General features: G+C 44.1%; 1 protein-coding gene across 2 annotated transcripts in view; it reads right to left on the minus strand.

Moving 5' to 3' along the window:
- Window positions 1-25,705, minus strand: part of LOC126162470 (ATP-dependent DNA helicase PIF1-like) — a 121,625-nt gene that overhangs the window by 20,863 nt on the left and 75,057 nt on the right. For both annotated transcript variants that reach the window (XM_049919002.1, XM_049919001.1), the window contains exons 7-9: window positions 22,722-22,969; window positions 22,217-22,356; window positions 18,973-19,161 (exon numbers count right to left, since the gene is read on the minus strand). In XM_049919002.1, the coding sequence (XP_049774959.1) occupies window positions 18,973-19,161; window positions 22,217-22,356; window positions 22,722-22,969 (577 nt within the window). The remainder of the gene's footprint in view (window positions 1-18,972; window positions 19,162-22,216; window positions 22,357-22,721; window positions 22,970-25,705) is intronic.

A 25,705-nucleotide genomic window follows, 5' to 3' on the forward strand; every position in this document is an offset into this window, starting at 1 on the left:
GCACATAAGGACATGCAAAGCCCTTCTTGAAGCATCTGGTATGGAAGATGAGTATCTGTGTGATGCCACTGCACTTAAACAAACCTGTTACAAAATGCATTATCAATCTTCGAATTTTCCCTATTTCCCCTGTCAATCCTAAATGGTATGGGTCCACAACTGACAAGCAATATTTATGTATCAGATTAATTTCATTCACAGCCTGTAGTCATTTTTGCTGATTATGTTAAACAAAAGGTGATTAATTAAGTATTTGTTTTTATGAAGATAGTTAAGAATATTTGCACAAAAAGTGCTTGTTAATTAAAAGTTGCCTTCATATTACTTGTTGGAGTTGGTTGGTTTGGTTTGGGGTATAAATGGACAAAACTACAGGGTCATCAGTCCATTTTCCCTCGTGCAAACAAGGCTCAAGTTAAAACAATTCCCTAAAGGGGACAGAGAAACAAAAAGAGTGGAAAACTAACAGGGAACCACACTGAAAGAAGAAACAAAAGAAGCTAACCAAAAGGGGAAAACATACACTACAAGGAAAAATAGTGGAAGGTATTAAAATAATCTAACAGCTGACCGAGGTTGGCTGATCACAAGAATAAAAAAAGACGAGCCAGCCACTCTGCAACGCACTAAAATCTCCAGCCTAAAAGAGAAGGTGAGATGAACACACGTAGGGGCAAGAACACCACCAACACAGACGTAAAGAAAGAGTGAGGAAGAAGAATGGAGGGAGGATGAGGTCTGGGAGAGAAAGCCAGACCCTTAGATTGTGATAAAAACCCTCCTTATGAACAACATCAGCAATTGAGACATTCTCACCCAACACTAGAGGCAAGGTGCTCGGAAGATTAAAAGTCGGCTGCAGAGCAGCTAAAATTGGGCAGTCCAACAAGATGTGGACGACAGTCACAAGGGAGCCACATAAACACCAATGTGGATCCTCACAATGGAGGAGTAGACCATGTGTTAGCCAAGTATGGCCAATGTGGAGCTGGCAAAAGACAACAGAGTCCCTGGGAGTGGCTTGCAAGGATGACCGTCACATATTCGTTGGCTCCTTGATAACACGTAGTTTATTTGGTGTACTAAGGGTGCGCCATTTAGTATCCCAGATCACAAAAACTTTGCGGCAGAAGATCGATCGAAGTTTTCTCCAGCAGGCCAAACTGCAGAGTTGGTTTACTGGTAGCCTGCAGGTACGATTTCTGTCAACTATTAACCAAGTGAACTTGGGAATAAGCTAATATTGTTAACAAGAAATGATGGTAAGGAATGAAAATATATTGAGAGGCCAATGTCAAAATACCCAGACTCGCGAACAGGCGTCGGCAAGAGGTTCGTGAACTTACACCACTTATTGCCCGAACTACACATTTCTGAGCCAAAAATATCCTTTTAGAATGGGAAGAGTTACCCCAAAATATAATACCATACATAAGTGAATGAAAATGAGCAAAGTAGACTAATTTCATGTAGAACAGTCACTCATTCCAGATACCTTTTGAATAGTAAAAATGACAGCTTTAAGTCTTGTTGGGCTTTCCATGACAGTTTACCATCTATCTGAACACCTAGAAATTTGAACTGTTGAGTTTCACTAATCATATGCCCATTCTGTGAAATTAAAATTTCGAGTTTTGTTGAATTGTGTGTTAGAAACAGTAAAAACTGACTCTTACTGTGATTTAGTGTTGGTTTATTTTCTACAGGCTATGAACTTAGGTCATGAACTGCACTATTTGAAACTGAACCAAGTTGCACACAACATCCTTTACTACCAAGCTAGTGTCATCAGCAAACAGAAATATTTTAGAGTTACCCGTAATATTAGACGGCATATAATTTATATAAATAAGGAACTGGAGTGGCCCCATCACTGTTCCCTGGGGCACCCCCCTCTTGACCGTACCCCACTCATAACCCCACATCACAGCCAATCTCAACATTGTGAATAATGACCTTTTGATGTCTGTTGCTAAAGTAAGAGGTGAACCAATTGTGAGCTACTCCCCGTATTCCGTAAAGGTCCAACTTCTGGAGCAATATTTTGTGATCAACACAATCAAACGCCTTAGTTAAATCATAAAATATGCCTAGCATTCAAAACCCCTTGTCTAACCCATCCAGTAACTCACAGAGAAAATAAAATATAGTATTTTCAGTTGTTAGACGACTTCTAAAGCTGAACTGTTTCAGTCTTTTCAATAACTTTAGCAAACACTGATGGCATAAAAATAGGTCTACAATTGTCTGCAATATCCCTTTCTCCCTTTTTATACAGCGGCTTTACTACCGAGTACTTTAATCGTTCAGGAAACTGACCATTCCCAAAATAAAAATTACAAATATGGCTAAGTAAGGGCTCTACAGATGTAGAGGTATATATCACAAGGGGGTAAGATAGATACTGCCTACAGGAAAATTAAAGAGACCTTCGGAGAAAAGAGAAACAGTTGTATGAATATCAAGAGCTCAGATGGAAAACCAGTTCTAAGCAAAGAAGGGAAAGCAGAAAGTTGGATAGGGTATGCAGAGGGTCTATAGAAGGGCAATGTACTTGAGGGCAATATTATGGAAACAGAAGAGTACGTAGATGAAGATAAAATGGGAGATACGATACTGCATGAAGAATTTGACAAAGCACTGAAAGACCTAGGTGGAAAAAAGGCCTCGGGAGTAGAAAACATTCCATTAGAACTATTGACAGCTTTGGGAGAGCGAGCCCTGACAAAACTCTACCATCTGATGAGAATATATAGTAATGAAGAATGAATGAAAGTATTGTCTTTGGCTGTGCTACTGTTCCCCTGCACCGTAGTTGTAAAAAACACCATCTGCATCAGATCATATGAATTTAGGAGCTCTACCAACATCATTTTCTCTTGCACCATCATATACAAAATTTATATTGAAGTCACCACATATAACTAACTTCTGGTACTTCCTACAAAGTGAATGAAGAACCCTCTCCAACTTGAGCAGAAATGCTCTGAAGTCAGAGTTAGGGGACCTATAAACAAAAAGTATTATAAGTTTAGTTTCACTAAATTCAACTGCCCCTGCACAACATTCAAATATCAGTTCAGTGCAGTGCAGTGCCATGATACGTCTATGGACTCAAATGGAATACTTTTTCTTATGTACATAACCACTCCCCCACTACGCAAGAAGGAACTCCCTGAAAAACAGCCAGCTAATCTGTATCCTGGTAATGGAAGCCTCTGAATTGTCAAGTTATTTAAGTGGTGCTCCGATATACCAATAATAATTAGAGTCAACATGTGCACTCTGTGTGTATACTTGGGGAAGTTATCCCACATGTGGAACACTCTTCTGGGTGCCGTGAAGAGCCAACTGCGGGTGGTGGTTAATGTCAGTACTAACAATTTGTGTAACTTTTGAACTAAAGAGGTTCTCTCTGGTTTCGGGTGTTTGCTTGAAGTGATAAAGACTGCCAGTCTTGCTTGCAAGATGAAGGCAGAGCTCACTATCTGCGGCATCACTGACAGGACCGATTGTGGATCTTTATACAGAGCTGAGTGAAGGGTCTGAAACAGAGGCTCAGATGGTTCTGCAACCGTGTAGGTCAACTTGTGCCATAAGGTGTTGGGGTATCAGGATCGCTGAGTAGATTAGGAGTCCATTACACACAAGCAGCAGCTACAACGGGTAGTGGGGGCTGTGTGGAGTGGATAGGTTTTTTTTCCTTGTAAGGTTGGGAAATAATAAAAAGGGCTTCAGTCTCAAAGGGAGCAGGTCAAACAGGACAAAGGTATACCTAGGAATCAAAGCTATTATAGTAGTAAACTGTCAAAGCTATGTTAAGAAAGAACCAGAGCTCCAAGTGCTAATAGAAAGCACTAAAGCTCAAATCATGATAGGTATTGAAGTTGGCTTAAGCCAGAGATAAGTACAGCTGAAATTTTTGTAAAGGACCTAATGGTGTTCAGAAATGACAGATTACATATGGCTAATGGCAGTGTGTTTGTTGCTGTTAGATGTATTTTACCTCGCAGTGAAATTGAAATAGACAGTCCCTGTGATCTGTTATGGACAGATGTTAAACTTGATAACCAGAATAAAATAAAAATTGGTTTCTTTCAGTGAGCCCAACTCAGATGATTCACTTGTTGAAAAAAGTTCAAAGAAAACTTTAGTATCATCTCAAATAAGTACCTCACTGATACAATTATTGTTGGTGATGACTTCAATTTACCTTTGACATGCAGACAAAAATAGATGTTCAAAGATGGTGGTTGGTATAAAACGTCATCCGAAATTGTACTAAATGCTTCCTCTGACATTTATTTTGAGCAATTAATTTAGGAGGCCACTCAAAGTGTAAATGGTTGCAAAAACATTCTTGACCTCTAAGCAACAAATAATCCCATGCAAATAGGGAGCATCATGACAGATACAGGGATTAGTGACCACTAGATCATTGCAATAAGACTAAATACCATAATAATCAAACCCACCAAAAATAAACACAAAATATATCTAGTTAGAAAAGCATATAAAAATTCGCTTGATGCCTTCCTAAGGGACGGTTTCCATTCCTTCTGAAACTACGATGAAAGCGTAGATCAGATGTGGCTTGATGGTCCACAAACAGATCATAACACCATTGCGGCAGCTACGAGAAAAGCATGCCAAATTTAAAGGAACACAACATCTCCAAGACAGAAGTTCAACGTTTAGATTTCAAAGCGAGATGCTTTTAACAACTCCCCCAGTGAAACACTGTCTCGAAATGTGGCATAAAATACGAAGATTCTGGTCACATGCAAAGTACACCAGTGGCAAGACACAATCAATAGCTTCAATGAGCAATAGCCATGGTAATGTTAACAATGACAGTACCACTGAATTGGACTTACTAAACCAAGTTTTACATTTGTTCACCACTGAAGACGAAGGAAGTATTCCAGGGTTCAAATCAGGAAGAGCTGGCAATATGAGTAACTTCAAAGTAGATATGCTTTGTGTAGCAAAGCAACTCATGAGGACTGTCCAGAAATTAGATTAAGTTTTTGCCTGTAACAACAATGGCTATGGCTAGTGTGGCCATATTGTCTTCTGAGTGCTGGTCCGTTCAGGCGGCATCCAGTTGTGCACAGTGAGGTTTGTGTCATTTCCTGTTATTTCACAATAAAAATTTTAAATGCGTGCTGCAATTGAAAATCCTGTGAGTGAAGTGTGGTCAGTAATACGATTTTTATTGGCAAAAACCATAAACTGATTAAGATTTGGTGGCAACTGTGTGAAGTGCATGGAAACAGTGTGATCACTGAAGGTGGAATGCACCAACGGTGCATTAGGTTTAAAAGTGGCTGAACTAATGTTCACACTGAGAGAAGTGGAGGACCAGACATTGTGAGTGATGAACTGGTCATAAAGTCTATGGAGTGGGGGCACTCAAATTGCCACATAAACGAACATGAAATTGCTTGCAAATGTTGTCTGCAAGAAAGATTATGGTGACTGTATTTTTGGGACAGGAAATGTATGCTGCTTGTCAATTTTCTGGAGTGTGGAACAACAACGAACTCTGCAAGGTTATTGTCAAGCTTCGGAAAACTGAAAATAAGTCGAGTAAGTACAGTAGCAGAAAGGTGAGCTCAGAAAATTTTTTCCTGCATGACAATGCTTGACCCCACACTGCAAAAACTGTACTCAAGAAGTACTCAATGCTCTTAACTGGGAGATGTTTCCTCATCTGCTGTACAGTCTGGATCTTTCACACTGTGACTGCCATCTGTTTCCAACAACAACGCAAATCTGGCTCGCAACGCAGCGCGCGCGCGCGGGTGTGTGTGTGTGTGTGTGTGTGTGTGTGTGTGTGTGTGTGTAAAAATACCAAAATATAATAATCTTTCCGGACAGTCCTTAATGTCACTTAATAAAGTTACGTCGTCTTGTTCAGGGTCCAGATTGTGTACCGGTCAGGTTCCTTTTAGAGTATGCTGATATAATACACAACCACTCACTCATTGAAATACCTGTACTTAAAGCCTGGAAATTTGCACAACTCACACCAATACCCAAGAAAGAAAATAGGAGTAATCCCCAGAATTACAGATCCATATCACTGAAGTCAATTTGCAGTAGAGTTTAGGAACATGTAATGGGTTTGAACATTATGACTTACCTCAAATAAAATGATTTACCTGTTTTTACAAAGGGTCTGCTTGGTTTTAGGAAATATCATTCTTGTGGGACACAACTAGCTCTTTATTCTATGTGTGCTATTGACAATGGATCTCGAACTGATTCCCTATTTCTACATTTCCAGAGGCTTTTGACACTGTTTCTGACAAGCAATTTCCAATCAAATTGCTTGCCTACGAAGTATCCACTCAATTGAGATACTGTGTTTGTGATTTCCTGTCAAGGCTCACATTTCGTAGTAACTGATGGCAAGTCATTGAGTCAAGCAGATGTGATATCTGGCATTCCCCAAGGAGTTAATATAAATTATTTAAAAGACAATCTGTGCATGATTCTTTGGATTGTTTGCAGATGACGCTGCCATTTACTGCTTATTAAGGTCTCCAGAGTTCAATACCAATTGCAAAATGATTTAGACAAGATATCTGTATGGTGCATTAAGTGACAATTGACTCTTAAATAATGAGAAGTCTGACATCATCTACATGAGTACTAAAATGAATCTATTAAATTTCTGTTACATGATAAAACACACAAAACTAAAGGCTGTCAATTCATCTAAATACCTATGGATAACAATAATGAACATCTTAAACAGAAACCATAACTCTGCTTTGGTGGCACTGTCATCAGTGACCTCACCATTGTTATCACACAGTGAAGGTATTGACTGCGTCTTGCTACTGGTGTGCTTTTATATGACCAGAATCTTTTTTGGTTTTCTGCCAGATTGCGAGACAGAGTTCCATTATTGTGGAAATTATTAAAAGCATCTCACACTGAAGCACGTGCTATATTTTGAACTTCTGCAAAACTTTGCCAATCTTCGGGATTTTGTGTTCTTTTAAATCTGGCATGCTTTTTTCGTTGCTTCTGCAACAGTGATCTGATCCCTTTTGTGTACCATGGGGGATCAGTACCATCACTTATTAATTTATGTGGTATATATCTCCCAATTGCCATCAATACTATCTCTTTGAAATCATTCCTCATCTTTTCTACATTTACGTGATCAGATTGGAAGGAGTGGAGACTGTCTCTTAAAAAGGCATTAAGACCATTTTTATCAGCTTTTTAAAATAGATGTACTTTGCGTTTCTTTTTGATGGTTGTAGGTGTTACAGTATTCAGCCTAGCAGCAACTGCCTTGTGCTCACTAATCCCTGTATTCGCCATGATACTCCCTATTTGTCCAGGATTATTTGTTACTAAGAGGTCAAGTATGCTTCCACAACTGAGTGGGCTCATGAACTAACTGTTCAAAATAATTTTCTGACAAAATATTCAGTACAATTTCTGATGACGTTTTATGTCTGCCACCGGCTTTAAACGTATAATTTTTCCAGCATCAAGGGTAGACTGAAGACGCCACCGACTATAATTGTATGAGTGGGGTACCTATTTGAAATGAAACTCTGGTTTTCTTTGAACTGTTCAGCAATTATATCTCCATCACACAGAACATATTGTGGAGAAGACTAACTGGACTGTTTAACTCTCAAAATACTCAGAAGCTGCATCAGATCTACTAAAGAGACTACAGCATTATGCTTGTCCATTCTGTGCTAGAGTACTGCTGTGCAGTATGGGATCCTTACCAGACAGGAAAGATGGAGGACATCGAAAAAATTCAACGAGGGGCAAACTTGCCTTATACCACTGCAAAATAGGGGTTTAGATTGCCATGGGTATGATATGCAAGTTGGAGTGGTGATTATTAAAACAAAGGCATTTTTCGATGCAGTGAGATCTTTTTCAAGAAATTTCTATCTCCAACGTTCCCCTCTCAATGTGAAAGTATTTTGTTGATGCCTGCCTACAAAGGGAGAAATGATCATCGTAATAAAATAAGAGTTCACACCAGTAACCAAAAAATCATGTAATTAACAGAATTTAATCGTTCAGGGACTGAAAACGTCATTGATAGCATATTTGGCTCAGTCATACCAATATCATTTGTGTTGTACACGGTTAGAGAACAAACAGGCTATGACTGCAGAAGACTAATTGGAAAAAAATGTTTAAAGTTCGACATTTTTTTCCATAGGTATTAAATTATTTATGTTCCTAAACACAAAATTATTGGAATTTCATTTAAATGAAAAATAACACACATTCTGAATGTGAATATTATTCACACATGCTATCTAGCTTTGAGTTTGTTATCACTGCACGATTGTCATCTCTGACTGAGTAAGTATGAATTTTTGTTCTAAAACCATGAAAAATAAATACTGAAATAGTATCCCATTCCCTGAATAGAACTGCGTAAAGAACCTGCTGCTAATACAGGGTGTCTACGTGGACAAGAAAAAAAAATTCCCGGATTTTTCCCGTATTTCCCGGTTAAAAACACAATTTCTCCCGGATGAAATTACGTATAAAGCGGGTGAAAATACATCCGTGTTAAGCAACAGTATACTTTCCCTGGGAGCTGTAAAACCTATCAGTCCTTTGAATCGTAAAGGTCTTATACCGGCGGAGGACGTCCCAGCACTTTTTAACCTATCAGTCCTTTGAATCGTAAAGGTCTTATACCGGCGGAGGACGTCCCAGCACTTTAGGAAACGAAATCCAGGAAAAACAATGCGTTTGGAAAGTCGTTTGATGCGAGACAATATGCACAGAGTTTATTTTCGTATTGCTAAAGTATATACACAAATTCCACAAATTACAGCACAGTAGCTTCCGAACCTCTAAAATAGAGATTGCGTTGAGGGATGCACTTTTGTCAGCCAGTCATAGTTCATGTCACGTGATCTCGCTAGCGAATGACGGCAGTTATTCTGAGCACGAGGCCTACGAGAAAGACAGGCCGCGGCGCGTACGTTACGAACGTGGGCCGAGCTCGCTCAACTCAGCAAAGTGCGTTTCTACAGCGGTTAACTCGTAAATAGATGTGTATGTACGAACGAGAATTGCATCGTCTATTGGCATCCACTGATATTAGTCCTACAATGATAGGAAGTCCGTAGGCCTAGTAACAGGCTCTAATTTGGCAATTAAAATCGTGCCAAAATGATTATCAGTTGCGTAGAAAAGTCGAGGTGTTCTGGCATGAAGAGACTTGTGACATTACCCAGTAACACATTATGCACATTTTTTTGAAGGTCAATTACACTTTTTGCCATCGATCGCATAATTTTTTATCTATGTAAAAACAACATCAAATACAAATGTGCCGGTAAAATTTTAAATAGTGGCATAAATGACTTATCTTCTCGGCCCGACATTTTTCAAATGGCTGATCCTCAAAGTGTTACGTTTTGAATGAGAGTTATAATGCCCTGTGATTTAAGAAATTCACTGCACATTCTCACACATAACATAAATCATCTTGCGTGGAAATTTCCTTTGAAAGTAACACATCTCAAGCCACTATTCGTAATATTTTCTGGTGATCTGTTAGAAATGTAAACAATTGTGACGTCACACACATCGAATGCACGTTACGGACGTACTGCATAATCTTCGACCTAAAGCCTTTGACACTTAACGGTGTCAGCAAGCTGGTCTGTGCATTGTGTAAATTACCCATGTTCTATGCAACTAAACTTTTGTCTTGGTGTTATTCTCTGATTTGTGTTTCATTGCTGCAATATTATTCAGCAGTAGTGGACTAAAGTTCTTTGTCAGCGTATCAGATCTTACACGTCACACCTACAAAACTTTAACTGAAATATAAAACAACGAAAAATCCCGGAATTCTAAAAAATTCCCGGCTTTTTCCCGGATTTGTCCCGGATGAAAAAATTCCCGGGTTTTTCCCGGAATTCCCGGATGTCCCGGGCCGTATACACCCTGTAATAAGAGAATATTTCAACAATAAAAAAGGCCAGTAATTACTAATCCACAAAGGTTCCTCACATGCACTAAGATTGGGTTTGTGGGTTTTGATTTGTTTTCGGGTGCAAAAACAACTAGGGTCATATGGGCCCATGTCAGAACCGTAGGGGGGGTGGTGGGGGGGGGGGGGGGGGGGGGGGGTGAAGAAAGAGAAGAGTTAAAAACGAATATATGCCAGCCCAATGTCCTGAACTAAAGAGTAAATTTCCTTCACCATATTGCTACAACAGATAAAAAGTAAAACATGGTTAACAGCCCATCATCGTTCGCCAAAACTGCTGGTAACTCAGACAGCAAACATAAATGAGAAATAAGTGGTTAAAAAAAGGGCATTCCATCAGGAAATGGCGAACTGTCAGAGGTTGAGGCACTTAACAAATGGCGAAGGCAAAACCTAGCTGAAATGATTTCCTCGCGGCGAGAGGACGTCGTCCAAACCAATGAGAGAGGCTCAATTCCCCGGAGCTCGTTTCCATGAAGGGAGGACCAGTAGTGACACCACCTGCTGACAGACGGCAACACGCAGATTGGAGGGACTGGAAGAACTAGCGGGCGGAGGCACAAGGACTGCAGCCTTGGCAGCAGCCTCATTTCCCGTCAGACCGACATAACCAGGAACCCACATAAACATCACAGTGGCTCCATCAAGATGGAGCAAGTGAAAACTTTCCTGTACCAGTTGCACTAAGGGATGAATGGTGTACAGCACAATGAGGTTCTGAAGGGGAGAGAGAGAGAGAGAGAGAGAGAGAGAGAGAGAGAGAGAGAGAGAGAGAGAGAGAAGATGATACAATTGAAAAGCCTGTGTTGCCCCATGTGCTGCATGGTCTGATACAGAGCGATGAGCTCTGCAGTAAATATTGACCAGTGTTCCAGATGCTGAAACCAAAAAATATCACTGCCAGTAATGAAGGCACACTCGACACCACGATTAGTACAAGAGCCATCAGTATACACGAAGGTACTATCGTGAAGGTCATGAAACTGAAGGCGATAGAGCGAGGCTGGAGTAGTGTCCTTAGGAAGTGAATGAAGGCCAAGATGATCACAGACCACTGCATGAAGCGAAGGTGGTGAAGGGCTCACACCCATTGGGAATGTGGCAGGTAGCATGAAGTTAGGTTGCTGGAGCAAGAGCCAAAAGCGAACTCCAGGAGGTAACAGAAGAGGGACATGCCCCCTACTGACGATCAGAGGAGTCATTGAAGGAGGCGGCATAGAATGGGTGGCCAGGCATGGCAAACAAACTGCATGCATATCTGCTGAGGAGACAGTCACAGCCATATGACAGCTGTAGTTCGGCAGCTTCTGCATACAGACACTCAACTGGGCTAGTGTAAAAGGTGCCAGTGGCCAAACGGAGGCCACAACGGTGGATAGTGTTGAGATGGCGTAAGAGGGATGGACGTGCAGACACATAAACAAATCACCCTTAGTCGAGTTTCGTATGGACAAGGGAACGGTACAAATGGAGGAGGGTGGTTTGATCAGCACCCCAGGAAGTACCCATTGAGGACACATAGGACATTGAGGAACCGCCTACAGTGGGCTGTCACGTGAGACACCTGGAAGGACCAAGAGTGTTTCCTGTTGAACATGAGCCCCAGGAATTTTTTAGTTTCAACAAATGGAATGGCAACAAGCCCAAGATGTCAAGATGGTGGGAGAGACCAACTGCGCCGCTAGATATTCAGACAGACAGTTTTGTCTGTGGAAAAACAAAAGCCATTGTCAATGCTCCAGAAGACGATCAAGACTTCACTGAAGATGCCGCTCAGTGAGACAGGTCCATGGAGAACTGCAATAGATCCCAAAATAGTCAACAAAAAAGGAGCCGGAGATGCCTGGCAGCGGTTAGCAAACTGCAAGGCTTGAGTCACCATACCAGCCGAGCATGAATCATATGTTCGACCACCTTGAAAATGCAGCTGGTGAGAGAAATAGGACAGTAGCTAGAACGAAGGCGTTTATCCTTACCGGGCTTAGGTACAGGTATGGCAGTGACTGCACACGCCAGTGTCTGGGAAACGTGCCCTCTGCCCAGATGCAATTGTAAGTATGAAGAAGAAAGGGCTTGCCTACAAGAAAAAGGTGCTGCCAACATCTGTATGTTAACATCGTCTGGCCCTCTGGCCAAGGATCGGAATGAAGTGAGAGCATGATCTAGTTCCCTCGTACTAAAGGCACCATTGTAGCACTCACTGTTCTAAGACAAAGGCATTGCCCGAGCCACCTCCACTCATTTCCAATGGAGGAAGGCAGGGTGATAGTGGCAGCAGCTCTGAATCTCCGCAAAATGGCAGCCCAAGGTGTTTCAGATAACAATAGGTCCACTACGATATTGTCTGCTACTGTTACGCCTGAAATTGGCTAATGGATCTTCATCCCAGGGAGCTGCCGAAGGTTGGCCCACACGACAGAAGATGGAGTGAAACTGTTAAAAGAACTAATAAATGGGATCCAGCTAGTGTTTTTGCTATACCAAAGAACAACTGTTTGTACCGAGTGCAGTTTGCCAATGTAGGATGACGGTTAAAAATGTGGAGAGCGTGCCTCTGCATGCGGATTGTGTCATTGCACACCCAGTCAACCAAGGGACTGGAAAACGGTAAAGTGGAAGTGCAAGGAATGGAAGATTCTGTGGGGGTAAGGATAACGTTTGTAAGATATTCTACCTGGTCATCACAACTGGGGAAATGTTTTCGCTGAAGGCCGCCATGGAGGAGTAAAGCCTCCAGTCACCCTTAGAAAGCTACCATTTGGGGGTGTATGTAGGTCGGGTAGGAATCAGCAAACGGATAGCACACAGGAATTGGTCGCTCGAGTATGTATCAGACCGCTTGAAGCCAGGTAGCAAGGGAGATGGGTTGACTATGTATGTCATCCTGGGTGAGCAGCATGACCCCCCAGTGAGATTGAATGCCACCCTCGGGAGGGAGGTCAAAGCGAGCCGGAAAGAAATGAGAGAGCTCAAAGAAGTTGTGAGGACACAATTTTGTTTCCTCGAGGCTGAGAACAAGTGGACACTGCAGTTCAAAGAGCAGTCGAAGCCCTCTTTTTTGGACTGAAGGTCACATAACATTCCATTGGAGAACAGTCACAATGAGGGAAGGGGAGCAAGGAACAAACCCTGTGAGGCAAAAGTTTCGTAGCTTGTTGCACAGCTGGAGGAGGAGACGGGGATGATACCATGATGCAGGGCGATTTTACAACCGTGGTGCTGAATCTGAGATCACATGTCTGCGTGGCCACATCCTTCATGGAGTGAAATTTAGCAAGAACAGTATTGTAAGAGCCAGATGGTAGAATGCAGGGTTTGCAACTAGCGAATAACTTACGAGCGACTGGGTAAGGCAGGTTTTCCTTTACCCAGCTCTCCTGGACAGCCTGCTCATCAAGATACATGGGACAATCTCGAGAGGAGGGTGCACGGTTGCCATTGCAGTTGATACAGTAGGGAGGAGGCGGCAGACAGTCGCCCTTGTAAGCATCCCTATCGCAGGTTTGGCCAGATGTGGTTGAAACGATGACACTGGTAGCAGTGCATTGGGTTTGGAATGCATGGTCGGACTGTAACAGGATTTAACGGTTAATCCTAAGAAGACTGCTGTGGTACCATTCACGAAGAAGCAGATCCAACACTCAAGTTGGAACCTAAAGCTTTTCGATGAAACTCTACCTGTGAAGGTGATAGTGAAATATCTAGGAGTAACCTTAGATGAGAAACTAACATGGATCCCTCATGTTAAGAGCATCTGCCCCAAGGCGAAAGTTACTCTAGTGAGTACCAGAAGGGCTTCTGTTAAAAACTGGGATCTAAACCCAGAGGTATGCACTGGATATACACCACAGTGGTTAGACCTAGGATTTCCTACGGGGCCGTAGTGTGGTGGAAGAAGGTAGAACAGCAGGTTGCAGCTAAGGAGCTTGCTAAGCTGCAGAGCCACAACAGGCAGAATTAGCAGCACACCAACCGCTGGGATGGAAGCCATGCTGGACATGCGTCCACTACACCTTTGAGTTAAGATGAAGGAAGCAGCTGGTGCATACAGACTCAAAATTGTCAAAAACTGGATCTCATTGAGATATCCAGAATCACACACTGAACTAGTGCATGAGGTAAATATAGGAAAGGTTGGGGAAATGCCAGCCGACTATATAATAACTCCCAACTACTTCAACAAGCTTTACAATATAATAACTGGAAGCAGGTAGCAGTGGGAAAAACAGTTCGACACTGTACAGGGGATATTGTCTGGTTCACTGATGGGTCAAAATCAGACCATGGCACTGGGGCTGGGGCGTATGGGGTTCAGCCAGGACTGGAGGGCATCATCTCTCTAGTAAAATTTGCCTTAGTATTCCAAGCTGAGATTACTGCAATCAGGCCTGTGTGGAGGAGAATACGTGTAGGTGCTACAAGGACCATAGCATCTTTATCTATTCAGACAGCCAGGCAGCTCTGATATCATAGGCAGCTCCCACAACAAAATCTAAGATTGTTGCAGAATGTCTCGAGGTTCTGGTGGAGCTAGGAGGAAGCAATAGGGTAAATCTAGTGTGGGTCCCTGGCCACTCAGGGGTTGGTGGCAATGAACAAGCCGACAGATTGGCCGGGACGGGGCCAAAGACTCCATTTATTGGACCATTGGACCGGAACCTGTCCTGACAATCACCAAGGCTATGATCAAACTAAAACTATGTAACTGGCTTAGAAGATAGCACATAGAACACTGGACCAAAGTCTATAAACAAAAACATGGTAAGGTAATGGTGCCAAAGCTGTGTTTTAAAAAAGCTCTGTAGTCCTGGGCTTTAACAGGAAAGAGATTGAACTCATGGTTAGACTGATGACGGGCCATGGGAATTTCAAAAAACACGTACATACAATCGGTATAACAGAAGACGACCCTAAATGTAAAAACTGTAATGAGAGCGAAGAAACTGCATCACTTCTAATCTTCAAATGCACGGCATTGGAGAGCAAGAGACACAGAATTTTCGGGACAACTACACTTGAAGAAACTGTGTCTAACAAAGAGCTGGTAAAGGGACTCCTTGCACTATTTAAGGGCATTGGTTGGCTTTATTAGATATACAAGGAGCAATTCCACACAATAAACTAGGCAGTGGCAGGTTAGACCAAAGATGTTTTAGCTTCCCTGCCAAAATCAAATCAATGATCGACAGTGGTAACTTCATAAGCTCTTTGATGGAAGCACCATTCTATCAACAGTGAGAAAAAGAGTGCATGTGGTCACTAAGGATGCATCAACCTTTTAAATCGTCCGATGGACAGCAATGACATACTGACCAGAAAGGTATATTTGGATTTCAGCCTCAGTCAGACCATCGAACAGGCTAGTGTACATAACACCACAGGAGTAATTCACAGTTCTATGGGCCTTGACACTAACAGGATAGCTGTGGAGATGCGAAGCGGCAAGCTGCTGTTGTGCTTGAGAATCAGAAGCTGTCTTCAAAAGCAAAATGCTATTGCGTAAATGAGAGCAGGATTTCACAGGGCCGGCAATTGCATCAACACCTTTCTGAATAAGAAACAGACTTACTATTGCAAAGGACTGACCGTCTTCAGTACGTGAATAATTGGCTCATGGTAAGAAAATTCCTCATGATTGCCAGCATTTCTGATGGCACCCTCAGAGAGAGGGGGGGAGGGTCCTCACCGGCCTTAGGTGATTGTTAACACCCCAGGCCACACCTCTCTAACACCTGACAGAAGGAGCAATCGGCAATTTGCGAAGGTAACAGTTCAGGCAATCGCCCCTCCCTGGGCCTGGCCCATACCAGGGGGTATGTGCGAACCCTACCTGTTGACCCAGGGCTGGGAATTACACATTACACAGACACCTGTTAGGCATCAGATGCGTGGGCCAGCCTTCAGAAGCACATAGAGAGGAAGAAGAAAAAGGAACCTAAAATGCTGATGCAGAGAAAGGACAGGAGAAGGTGAAGAAAGAAAGAAAAAAAAGAAGGATCAAGTGGTGCGACCGTTCTGATGTCCGCTACTGAAATGCAAAATACATTCCCAAAACACCCCAAGGACGGAGAAAAGGAATAGCAAGAGGATAGACATGCAGCATGGAAGAGAAAAGTTGTTGCAAAGGCTAAGGCCCCGTGGTAGCCAAGCACAAATCAACCAAAGAGCATCGAGCCCACTGGGGTGGGTGTCTCTCTGGTGCCTGATCTTTATAAACTAGTCAAACCACTGAGGTGTTATGCAGCACATGCTCAGTTTGTTGATCAGATGCCTAATAACTTCTAGAAGTAAAGGAACATGGAATCAATATGGGTGCTGGTAGCTACTGCTTTCTGGGACTCGTGGATGGACGCGGCAAGCTCGATTTCACGTGACCGCTGTCTGCAGGATCAACGTTGATTTCTGGAAGAGTTTTTCATCCTCCAGAAAGGTAATACTACACAAACATAAAATGTGTTACAAAATTTTACAGACAGACATCAGCATAACAGGCTGATGTAGTAGTAGTAGTAGTAGTAGTAGTAGTAGTAGTAGTAGTGTGTGTGTGTGTGGGGGGGGGGGGGGGGGGGGGGCGAGTGTGAGCACGCGTGTTTTCAACAATCCTCCATGATGAGAGCAGTGATCTTGCAATGATTCTGCTGCAATTTGACTTTCTTTTCACAGGATTTCATTTCTGTATGTTGCTTAATACTATTGAAGATATGAAAATTGACACTTTCTTCTCTTATGCAGCACACGAAGAAATAGTGGGGGCACACACACACACACACACACACACACACACACACACACACACACACACACACACTCTCTGTGCTTATATTTACCTGCTGCCCAGAACAGCACCTCCACCAATGTGAAAAGATGCTGCAGCCATGGCACAGGTCAACAATTCCACTGAGAAGTCACATACTGCATTGCCATAGGCTTCCAAAATTGATACTATAATTTAGTAATCTCTTGAGATCTACATTATCACCACAAGGCAGATAACTTGAAAAGCCCTGAAGTTCAAATTGAAAATGGTAAGGACTTTAGAACTGTTTCCTAACTGGGGGCCTCTGCTGGGACACATTGTATTTATGTTGGAACACACACTTAATGAACTGCAGCTGGTGTCTGATCATAGTTATAACTAAGTATTAGGGTTGAACTATGATACAACTGGTCATAATTTTATAATGTCTTTGACACAATGAACAAAACTAATAAGCATTGTATTTTGGGAAGTATACTGCCAAACTTTCCATTTGACTAGATAACTTAAGTAACTATAATACCACATCTATCTTTAAAAAAATTCCAGAAGAAACTTCAGTTTATAAAATGACTGCAGACTAAGAGACAATCAAAATTTTATAGAAACACCAGATTTCAAAAGCAGGAACAATAGCAAAGGCATGAAAGAGATGGAATTGAACAAGGATTAGATAGGGAAATCGATGTAACTTCACAGGAAGGAAGGAAGGAAAGTGGACTCAGCAAGCTGTCAAGCAAGGATTATTAAAGATGGATAAGACAAAAACAGAAAAGATATTACAAATAATTACAAAGATGAAATGTATCAGATAAATAATAATATAACGAACTGATAAAACAGGGAAGATCTGCTTCTCACTACGAAGATGACACGTTTAGTAGCCAACAGGCACAATGAAATACTGTTAACCCTAAGCTTTTGGCTAACGCCTTCTTCAAAAGGAAACCACACACACATTCACACAAACAAGCACACTTCATGCACACGACTACTAGCTCCGCCGAGATTGGACTGGGTCATGTCACATTATTGTTGATATTCCAACCTGGACTTTCTATTGTTTGAAACAGTAAAGAGTTATAAATTTGATGGTGATACCATATGGAAGAGAATAAAGGGAAGATTAACTGCAAAAGGTATGAGCATAGATTAGTAAACTGGATAAACTTTGTGGTTGGAATTGAGCACATGCTGTAGAGGAAGTTAACACCTATGAAGTCATGAGGAGCAAGTTCATATTTGTAGAATTAAAACTTCTTGAATACTGTCAAATAATCAGTTATACGATTTTGCAGGATTAAAGCAACAAACTAGACACTGAATGAATCGCAGTTAAATCATGGAACTGTCATATATTCATTTCGGAGAGATGAATTTAAAGAGAAAAAAAATGGCAAGAGGCAGACAAGAAATAATAATCCATTAAGAAAGCTATGAATCTACAGCCTACCTCAACAACTTAGAACAGTTCCAAATTTATTTATTGCTAAAAAACCACACTAATCTTGCAGTGGCTTCATGGTACATGGTACGATTTAAATTTGGTGCGATCTGGGTAACAAAGATTCTCTCTTCAGTTCAGTTCACTGATTTGAACCATAATAACTTCAGAAGATGGACAGACTGATGACTCATTTATAATGTCCCAACAGTGATGAAGTCACAAGAGGCAGAACAAGCTCCGATTGGGCAAGAATAGAACAGGAAATCTGATGCACTGTTTTGAAGTTGCTTGACATGTAAAATGTCAAAAATCTTCAGTAGAATGGCCTGGTGCAGATTTCAGTCCAGCTTCTTCAATGTCTGGAGTGTAGCACTTCACATGGTCTCAGAAGAAAATGTGTGTGAGCTTGCTTACTGACTTGCACGTTAAACAAATTTTATTGAAGATAACAAACACTTTCTCATTGTTGCTTCCTTTGCAGATGAGGAAAATTAATGTAACTGGAAACATTATATAACTGTCTTCTGAAACTTTCTACCCACAAAGTGTCCAATTAATCACAGTGTGGTCAACATACGGCAGTTGGAAATATTAGAAAACCAAATATTACATACGTTTTAATGAACACACAAAGTAAGAATGTAGACAAAAAATTTGTTACCATACAACCTCTATCTTAAAATTCATACTGTGAAGTTTTCCAAAAGCTGTAAGGACAAATAGCTGAGAGAATAAAAAGGAGTTATATCTTACCATCTTCATTAAATTTTGTAACAACACCTCTTGCACCATTCACAAGGCCTTCTGAAACATTTAGGTTTTTCATAAGCATCACTTGTGCTCCAACTTTCAGCTCTATCACACTTGCAACTGGTGTCTGTTGATCTAACTGTTTTGATATATATGGGTCACTATCAACAGCAGCAAACCTTTTTGTTTCACCTAATTGGAAATAGGAATATAGTTAAATAAGACATAATAATATAAATCACGAACATACATTTCCACGCATAATGTAACTTCATAATATGTATTGTAGTCAGTGCATATCACAGTCCAGTGGACAACTACTACAAATCACGTTTCCTTAAGGCTGGCCACACAATGCTACAGCCAGTTACAACAATAGTGTCACCTCACTCACTTTATACATTGCATGTTTCCTGTGAAGAAGAGTAATACTCCATGTGCCATAATCGGGAGACGGGTGGGGTGGGGTGGGGTGGGGGTGGGGGGTGCGTGGAGGGGAGACGGGTGGGGTGGGGTGGGGTGGGGGTGGGGGTGGGGGGTGCGTGGAGGGGAGACGGGTGGGTGGGGTGGGGTGGGGGTGGGGGTGGGGGGTGCGTGGAGGGGAGACGGGTGGGTGGGGTGGGGTGGGGGTGGGGGGTGGGGGGTGCGTGGAGGGGAGACGGGTGGGGTGGGGTGGGGTGGGGGTGGGGGTGGGGGGTGCGTGGAGGGGAGACTGGTGGGGTGGGGTGGGGGTGGGGGTGGGGGGTGCGTGGAGGGGAGACGGGTGGGGTGGGGTGGGGTGGGGGTGGGGGGTGCGTGGAGGGGAGACAGGTGGGGTGGGGTGGGGTGGGGGTGGGAGGTGCGTGGAGGGGAGACGGGTGGGGTGGGGTGGGGTGGGGTGGGGGTGGGGGGTGCGTGGAGGGGAGACCGGTGGGGGGGGGGGTGCGTGGAGGGGAGACCGGTGGGGGGGGGGGGGTGCGTGGAGGGGAGACCGGTGGGGGGGTGGTGGTGCGTGGAGGGGAGACCGGTGGGGGGGGGTGGTGGTGCGTGGAGGGGAGACCGGTGGGGGGGGGGGGGTGGTGCGTGGAGGGGAGACCGGTGGGGGGGGGGGGGTGGTGCGTGGAGGGGAGACCGGTGGGGGGGGGGGGGTGGTGCGTGGAGGGGAGACCGGTGGGGGGGGGTGCGTGGAGGGGAGACCGGTGGGGGGGGGGGGGGGTGCGTGGAGGGGAGACCGGTGGGGGGGGGTGCGTGGAGGGGAGACCGGTGGGGGGGGGGGGGGGGTGCGTGGAGGGGAGACCGGTGGGGGGGGGGGTGCGTGGAGGGGAGACCGGTGGGGGGGGGGGGGGTGCGTGGAGGGGAGACCGGTGGGGGGGGGGGGTGCGTGGAGGGGAGACCGGTGGGGGGGGGTGCGTGGAGGGGAGACCGGTGGGGGGGGGGTGCGTGGAGGGGAGACCGGTGGGGGGGGGGGTGCGTGGAGGGGAGACCGGTGGGGGGGGGTGCGTGGAGGGGAGACCGGTGGGGGGGGGGGGTGCGTGGAGGGGAGACCGGTGGGGGGGGGGGTGCGTGGAGGGGAGACCGGTGGGGGGGGTGCGTGGAGGGGAGACCGGTGGGGGGGGTGCGTGGAGGGGAGACCGGTGGGGGGGGTGCGTGGAGGGGAGACCGGTGGGGGGGTGCGTGGAGGGGAGACCGGTGGGGGGGTGCGTGGAGGGGAGACCGGTGGGGGGGTGCGTGGAGGGGAGACGGGTGGGGGGTGCGTGGAGGGGAGACGGGTGGGGGGTGCGTGGAGGGGAGACGGGTGGGGGGTGCGTGGAGGGGAGACGGGTGGGGGGTGCGTGGAGGGGAGACGGGTGGGGGGTGCGTGGAGGGGAGACGGGTGGGGGGTGCGTGGAGGGGAGACGGGTGGGGGGTGCGTGGAGGGGAGACGGGTGGGGGGTGCGTGGAGGGGAGACGGGTGGGGGGTGCGTGGAGGGGAGACGGGTGGGGGGTGCGTGGAGGGGAGACGGGTGGGGGGGTGCGTGGAGGGGAGACGGGTGGGGGGTGCGTGGAGGGGAGACGGGTGGGGGGTGCGTGGAGGGGAGACGGGTGGGGGGTGCGTGGAGGGGAGACGGGTGGGGGGTGCGTGGAGGGGAGACGGGTGGGGGGTGCGTGGAGGGGAGACGGGTGGGGGGTGCGTGGAGGGGAGACGGGTGGGGGGTGCGTGGAGGGGAGACGGGTGGGGGGTGCGTGGAGGGGAGACGGGTGGGGGGTGCGTGGAGGGGAGACGGGTGGGGGGTGCGTGGAGGGGAGACGGGTGGGGGGTGCGTGGAGGGGAGACGGGTGGGGGGTGCGTGGAGGGGAGACGGGTGGGGGGTGCGTGGAGGGGAGACGGGTGGGGGGTGCGTGGAGGGGAGACGGGTGGGGGGTGCGTGGAGGGGAGACGGGTGGGGGGTGCGTGGAGGGGAGACGGGTGGGGGGTGCGTGGAGGGGAGACGGGTGGGGGGTGCGTGGAGGGGAGACGGGTGGGGGGTGCGTGGAGGGGAGACGGGTGGGGGGTGCGTGGAGGGGAGACGGGTGGGGGTGTGTGGAGGGGAGACGGGTGGGGGTGTGTGGAGGGGTGATGGGGGGAGGGGAGATGGAGTCGAGTGGAGAGACCTCTATCTATTGCCTATCACTCATCTGAAGCAAGGCACTTTATCAAGTAACTGTTGATATGTTAACGTAATTCACTAAGCCAAGTGGGAGAGAACACACCGTTGTATGCTCCAAGTGGAAATTCCAAATTTATCAACTGCATTTTTGCTTACCTTATGCTAAAAATAAACATGTTTGGGATGAAAGGTTTTATAGAGTACAACAAAAACACAACAGTTTTAAAGAAGACAAGATAGACAGGAGGCATCAGGAGCTTGCAAGATAATACAGAAAACAACAAACCACAATGTCTGAGTTCCTACCATTAAATGAGTAATTGTTCCATTTAATATCACGAGTTGTTTTAATTCTGATACTCAACAGCAAACCATTAAGGGATAAAACAATCTATGCCATGTGCTCTCATCTCGTCAGTCTTGGTTTCTGCTCAGTACATTAATGCAACAGATAGAAGAAAAATCAGAAACATTTATGTCTATAATGCACATGTTTGCACTATCAACATCATGGTTGTGTGCAGCTCAAGTACCATTCAATGTCAGAAAAGAGAGCACATTTGAGGAAGCGAAGCTGCCCCATACACACAATATTTGATCCAGAAATACTAATTCATTATATAAAGAACATACATACTAACCTGGCAACTCTGCCATTTTAGTACGGTTGATCAAATCTGCATCTTGCATATGGCTGCACAATCTTGTTGCAAGTATTCCTTCCACTTCAATCTTATGTTTCGACGTAGATATTAACTTATCCGAAATTTCTGGAGTGATCCTGAAGTAGAAAGGAAGTACCACACTAAATCAAAATATTCTCTCTTATTTGCATGGCAACATTACTTAATTATGTGTAAATGAGAAGGATACTCTTCTTGCTCATTTTAAAATGCTGACAAATTCTACACTTCAGTTTTGATTACATACTTCCATTGTAAAAATGACATACATGAATCCATTCATGTTTTATTTTATTTTGAAACTGACATGTAGACAAGACGATTTTATGACAAATATTGAAGTAGCCTAATTCAACAATGGTTTTGTTTCTGACAATTTTAGTCATCCTCCAACCTTTCATAAATGAAATTAAGAATATATTCTGTTCAGAAAAGATGTGACATACACACTGAAGGCACAAACCTGCCAATCCGTACATTTTGCAAGATTTTAATGAATTCTGGATCTGCCTGGCGATGCACTTTATTAAGTTCAAAGCTTGTATGTATAACCTGGTCCCAGACAGCACTCTGGAAACAAAATTTTGCTTGACCAGGTTTTGCATCACGACAAACTGGTGGAAGCTGAAGAAAGTCACCACACAGGATAAGCTGTATTCCTCCAAACGGTCTCTCATTGTTCCTCACTATTCGGGCAACATATTCCAGTTTCTGTAACAGAAGAATTTTCATTACAAAAATGATAACCAAGTTACAAAATTTTTACTTTACAAACATGTTTACCATGCTCTTTAACACACTATGAAAAAGGATGGGGGAGGGGGGGGGGAGATGGTGGGAAAGGGGAGGTGAAGGAAGAGTGCACACAAGCTGTACATCAGTGGAATTAAATTGGAGGCATGGGACAGAGGTGGAGGTGGCAGTGGTGGGGGGTTGGGGGTGGGGGGGGGGGGGGGAGGAGATAGCCAAGATTGGGGCCATGTGGATCCAAAGATAGTAGGATGTGTTTTAAGCGAAATTTCCAGCTACATAATTCAAAGTATCTGGTTTTGGAAGAAATAATCCACATAGAATGAGTTATGGAGCAACTCCTGATAACATGACTGTTTTTATAGGTGGTCCTACCACTAGCAATACAGGATGTATCCACGTTGGGACTCTAATAGCATGTGCTCAGTACATGCATACGGCATATCTCACACCTTTGGCAAGGGAGTTGGAAGGTGGCATGGCATGAGGATGGATCATGATGTTTCATAGGTAGCCTGTGTGGCAAAATTACATATTTGGAGAGGTGGGCAGGCTACTGAAATAATGTTCCTTATTTCAGTGCATGGTGTCCCACTATTTTGTGCAAGGATAAGTATAAGGCCTCTGCAAATGAAGAGGTACACTCTAAACAATGGTTCCCCGATTCAGCAACAAGCTGCGCTCACATATCGATGTACAGTATTTAACAAAAGGCAGTTGTTAACAGCCTGCTGCCACAGTGACTAACAGGGACAGATCCCAGGGATGGAATGTGTTTTATGAAAACACCTATACAGTGGTGCAGATCAGGATCCCAGGTATCACAGTTTGCAGCCATTCACTCTGATGGATCCTCATTCGTGAATAATCAACAAAAAGATTTTCAGAATTTCTTGCGATCCAAAAGTGCCTTGATAATAGCACTCATTTCAATATGGTGCCACAGTCTAGCAGTTAATTTAGTTGGCTGAAGTGTTAAAGGTCTTTTGGTTCAAATCTCACTGACTGCTATCCAACTCTTTTTTTACATCTTTATTGAAACAACTGCAATCATTATTTTTATTCAAATAATTGGTTTAAAAACATATTTTTCTCATTTCTAATCCTTTGTTGTGTCATGTTAATTGTCATATTAATTCCAAATGAAAGAAGGATAAATAAGATCACATGGGTTGTAAAACAATTAGTAGCTTTGTCCCATCCAAAATATCTGGGAGTCACTTTGGATTATACTCTGACATACAAACAGCATTGTGAGAATGAAGATGGAAGACAGAAATAGTTTCCTTCACAAGATCACTGGTAGCACGTCGGATCCTCAAGCACAACCCCTGAGAGCTATGGAAGTAGTAATGAGTTACACTGCTCCAGAGTAAGTGTGGTAGTCTGTTACAAATCCATCCACGCAAACAAAGTTAAGAAGGTGCTAAGTGACATGTGTAGGCTTATTACACGTTGTTTGCAACTTACACCACTTGTAAAGAATTTACCAACTTGCAGGCATAGCGCGACAAGTATTTGCCAACGCATAGAGAAATCTGGTTTTTAAGGAAAACTATCCATTAAATGTACACTTTCCAGCATTCCTATGGTTTAGTTCCAGATGGATTTTCCTCGAGACCATTTCAGTCTTACAAACAGCAGCAGTTACAGCAAGAAAACAACTGTGATTTCTCAACTTCATAATAACTCTACATGGTCTCTCCCTTCGGAAACCCACCCACCTGGGTATTAACTGAATTGGATCATGCAATGTCACTCAGCAATTTTCATTCTGGAGTTGGAAGACCCAGGCATAATCTCCAGAAATTACAATTCCCTGTGGATACAACCTACTGTGATGAGAAATACAGGCCATGAAGTACCTACTGTATTGTCAATTTGCATCTTGTACAGATCTTCTGCTTGCAATTCTGGGAGCATATGAGGTCGCAAGACTTTTGTCAAAAGTGAAGCAGCATGATAATTCTTTGTTTCAGTTGTTTTTAATGTTAGTTACCATGTTTGTATTTTGTTTCTCACTGAATAAAAAAATACTGTCGTTATTCCATCTTGGACTTTCCACTGTTTGAAAACAATTTCATCACATATGTTAACAACAAGTAGATCCTTCCCTTGAAATGTCACATTTAAGTTATTTAGAAGTCTCAAATAGGATCATCTGGCAAGTAGCAGTTGACCAGTGGCTGAGCTGTGGCTGCTTGTGCCCTATGCTTTAGTGCATGTCTTCTTGGAAACAATGGATTCTATGACATTTTGAGAAAGAGTACTTTTGTTTTAAAAGATAACAGCATATTATGTGGTTAGCAGCTCAGGCACGAACTTCCATAGATTTTTGATGTAAAAATAATTTCAGTAAAGTTTTCCACAACACAAAGGTTGATCCAAAGAGCACAAGGCATGGTCATAGAGTAGTCACAGGAGACTGGTCGCCAGATTGTGACAATGTACTTCCCTCCTTTGTACATCTGTAAACTGAAGAGTAGTAGGCAATTTCCTACGATCTACCCCACTATGCCACAAAAAACCACAAACGGGTATTTAATGAAGCTGAATTGGCCCTTATGCAGTTTGCCTTACAAATAACTGACAATGCAGTGTACAGTCACTCTCGGTAGGCGTTTATTTTCCACAAGCGTTTTACCAGTACATTATATACATACATGAAATGTTAAGTGGAATTACAATATTAAAGCA

This window comes from Schistocerca cancellata, chromosome 2 (assembly GCF_023864275.1).
Source record: "Schistocerca cancellata isolate TAMUIC-IGC-003103 chromosome 2, iqSchCanc2.1, whole genome shotgun sequence".
Lineage (NCBI taxonomy): Eukaryota > Metazoa > Arthropoda > Insecta > Orthoptera > Acrididae > Schistocerca > Schistocerca cancellata.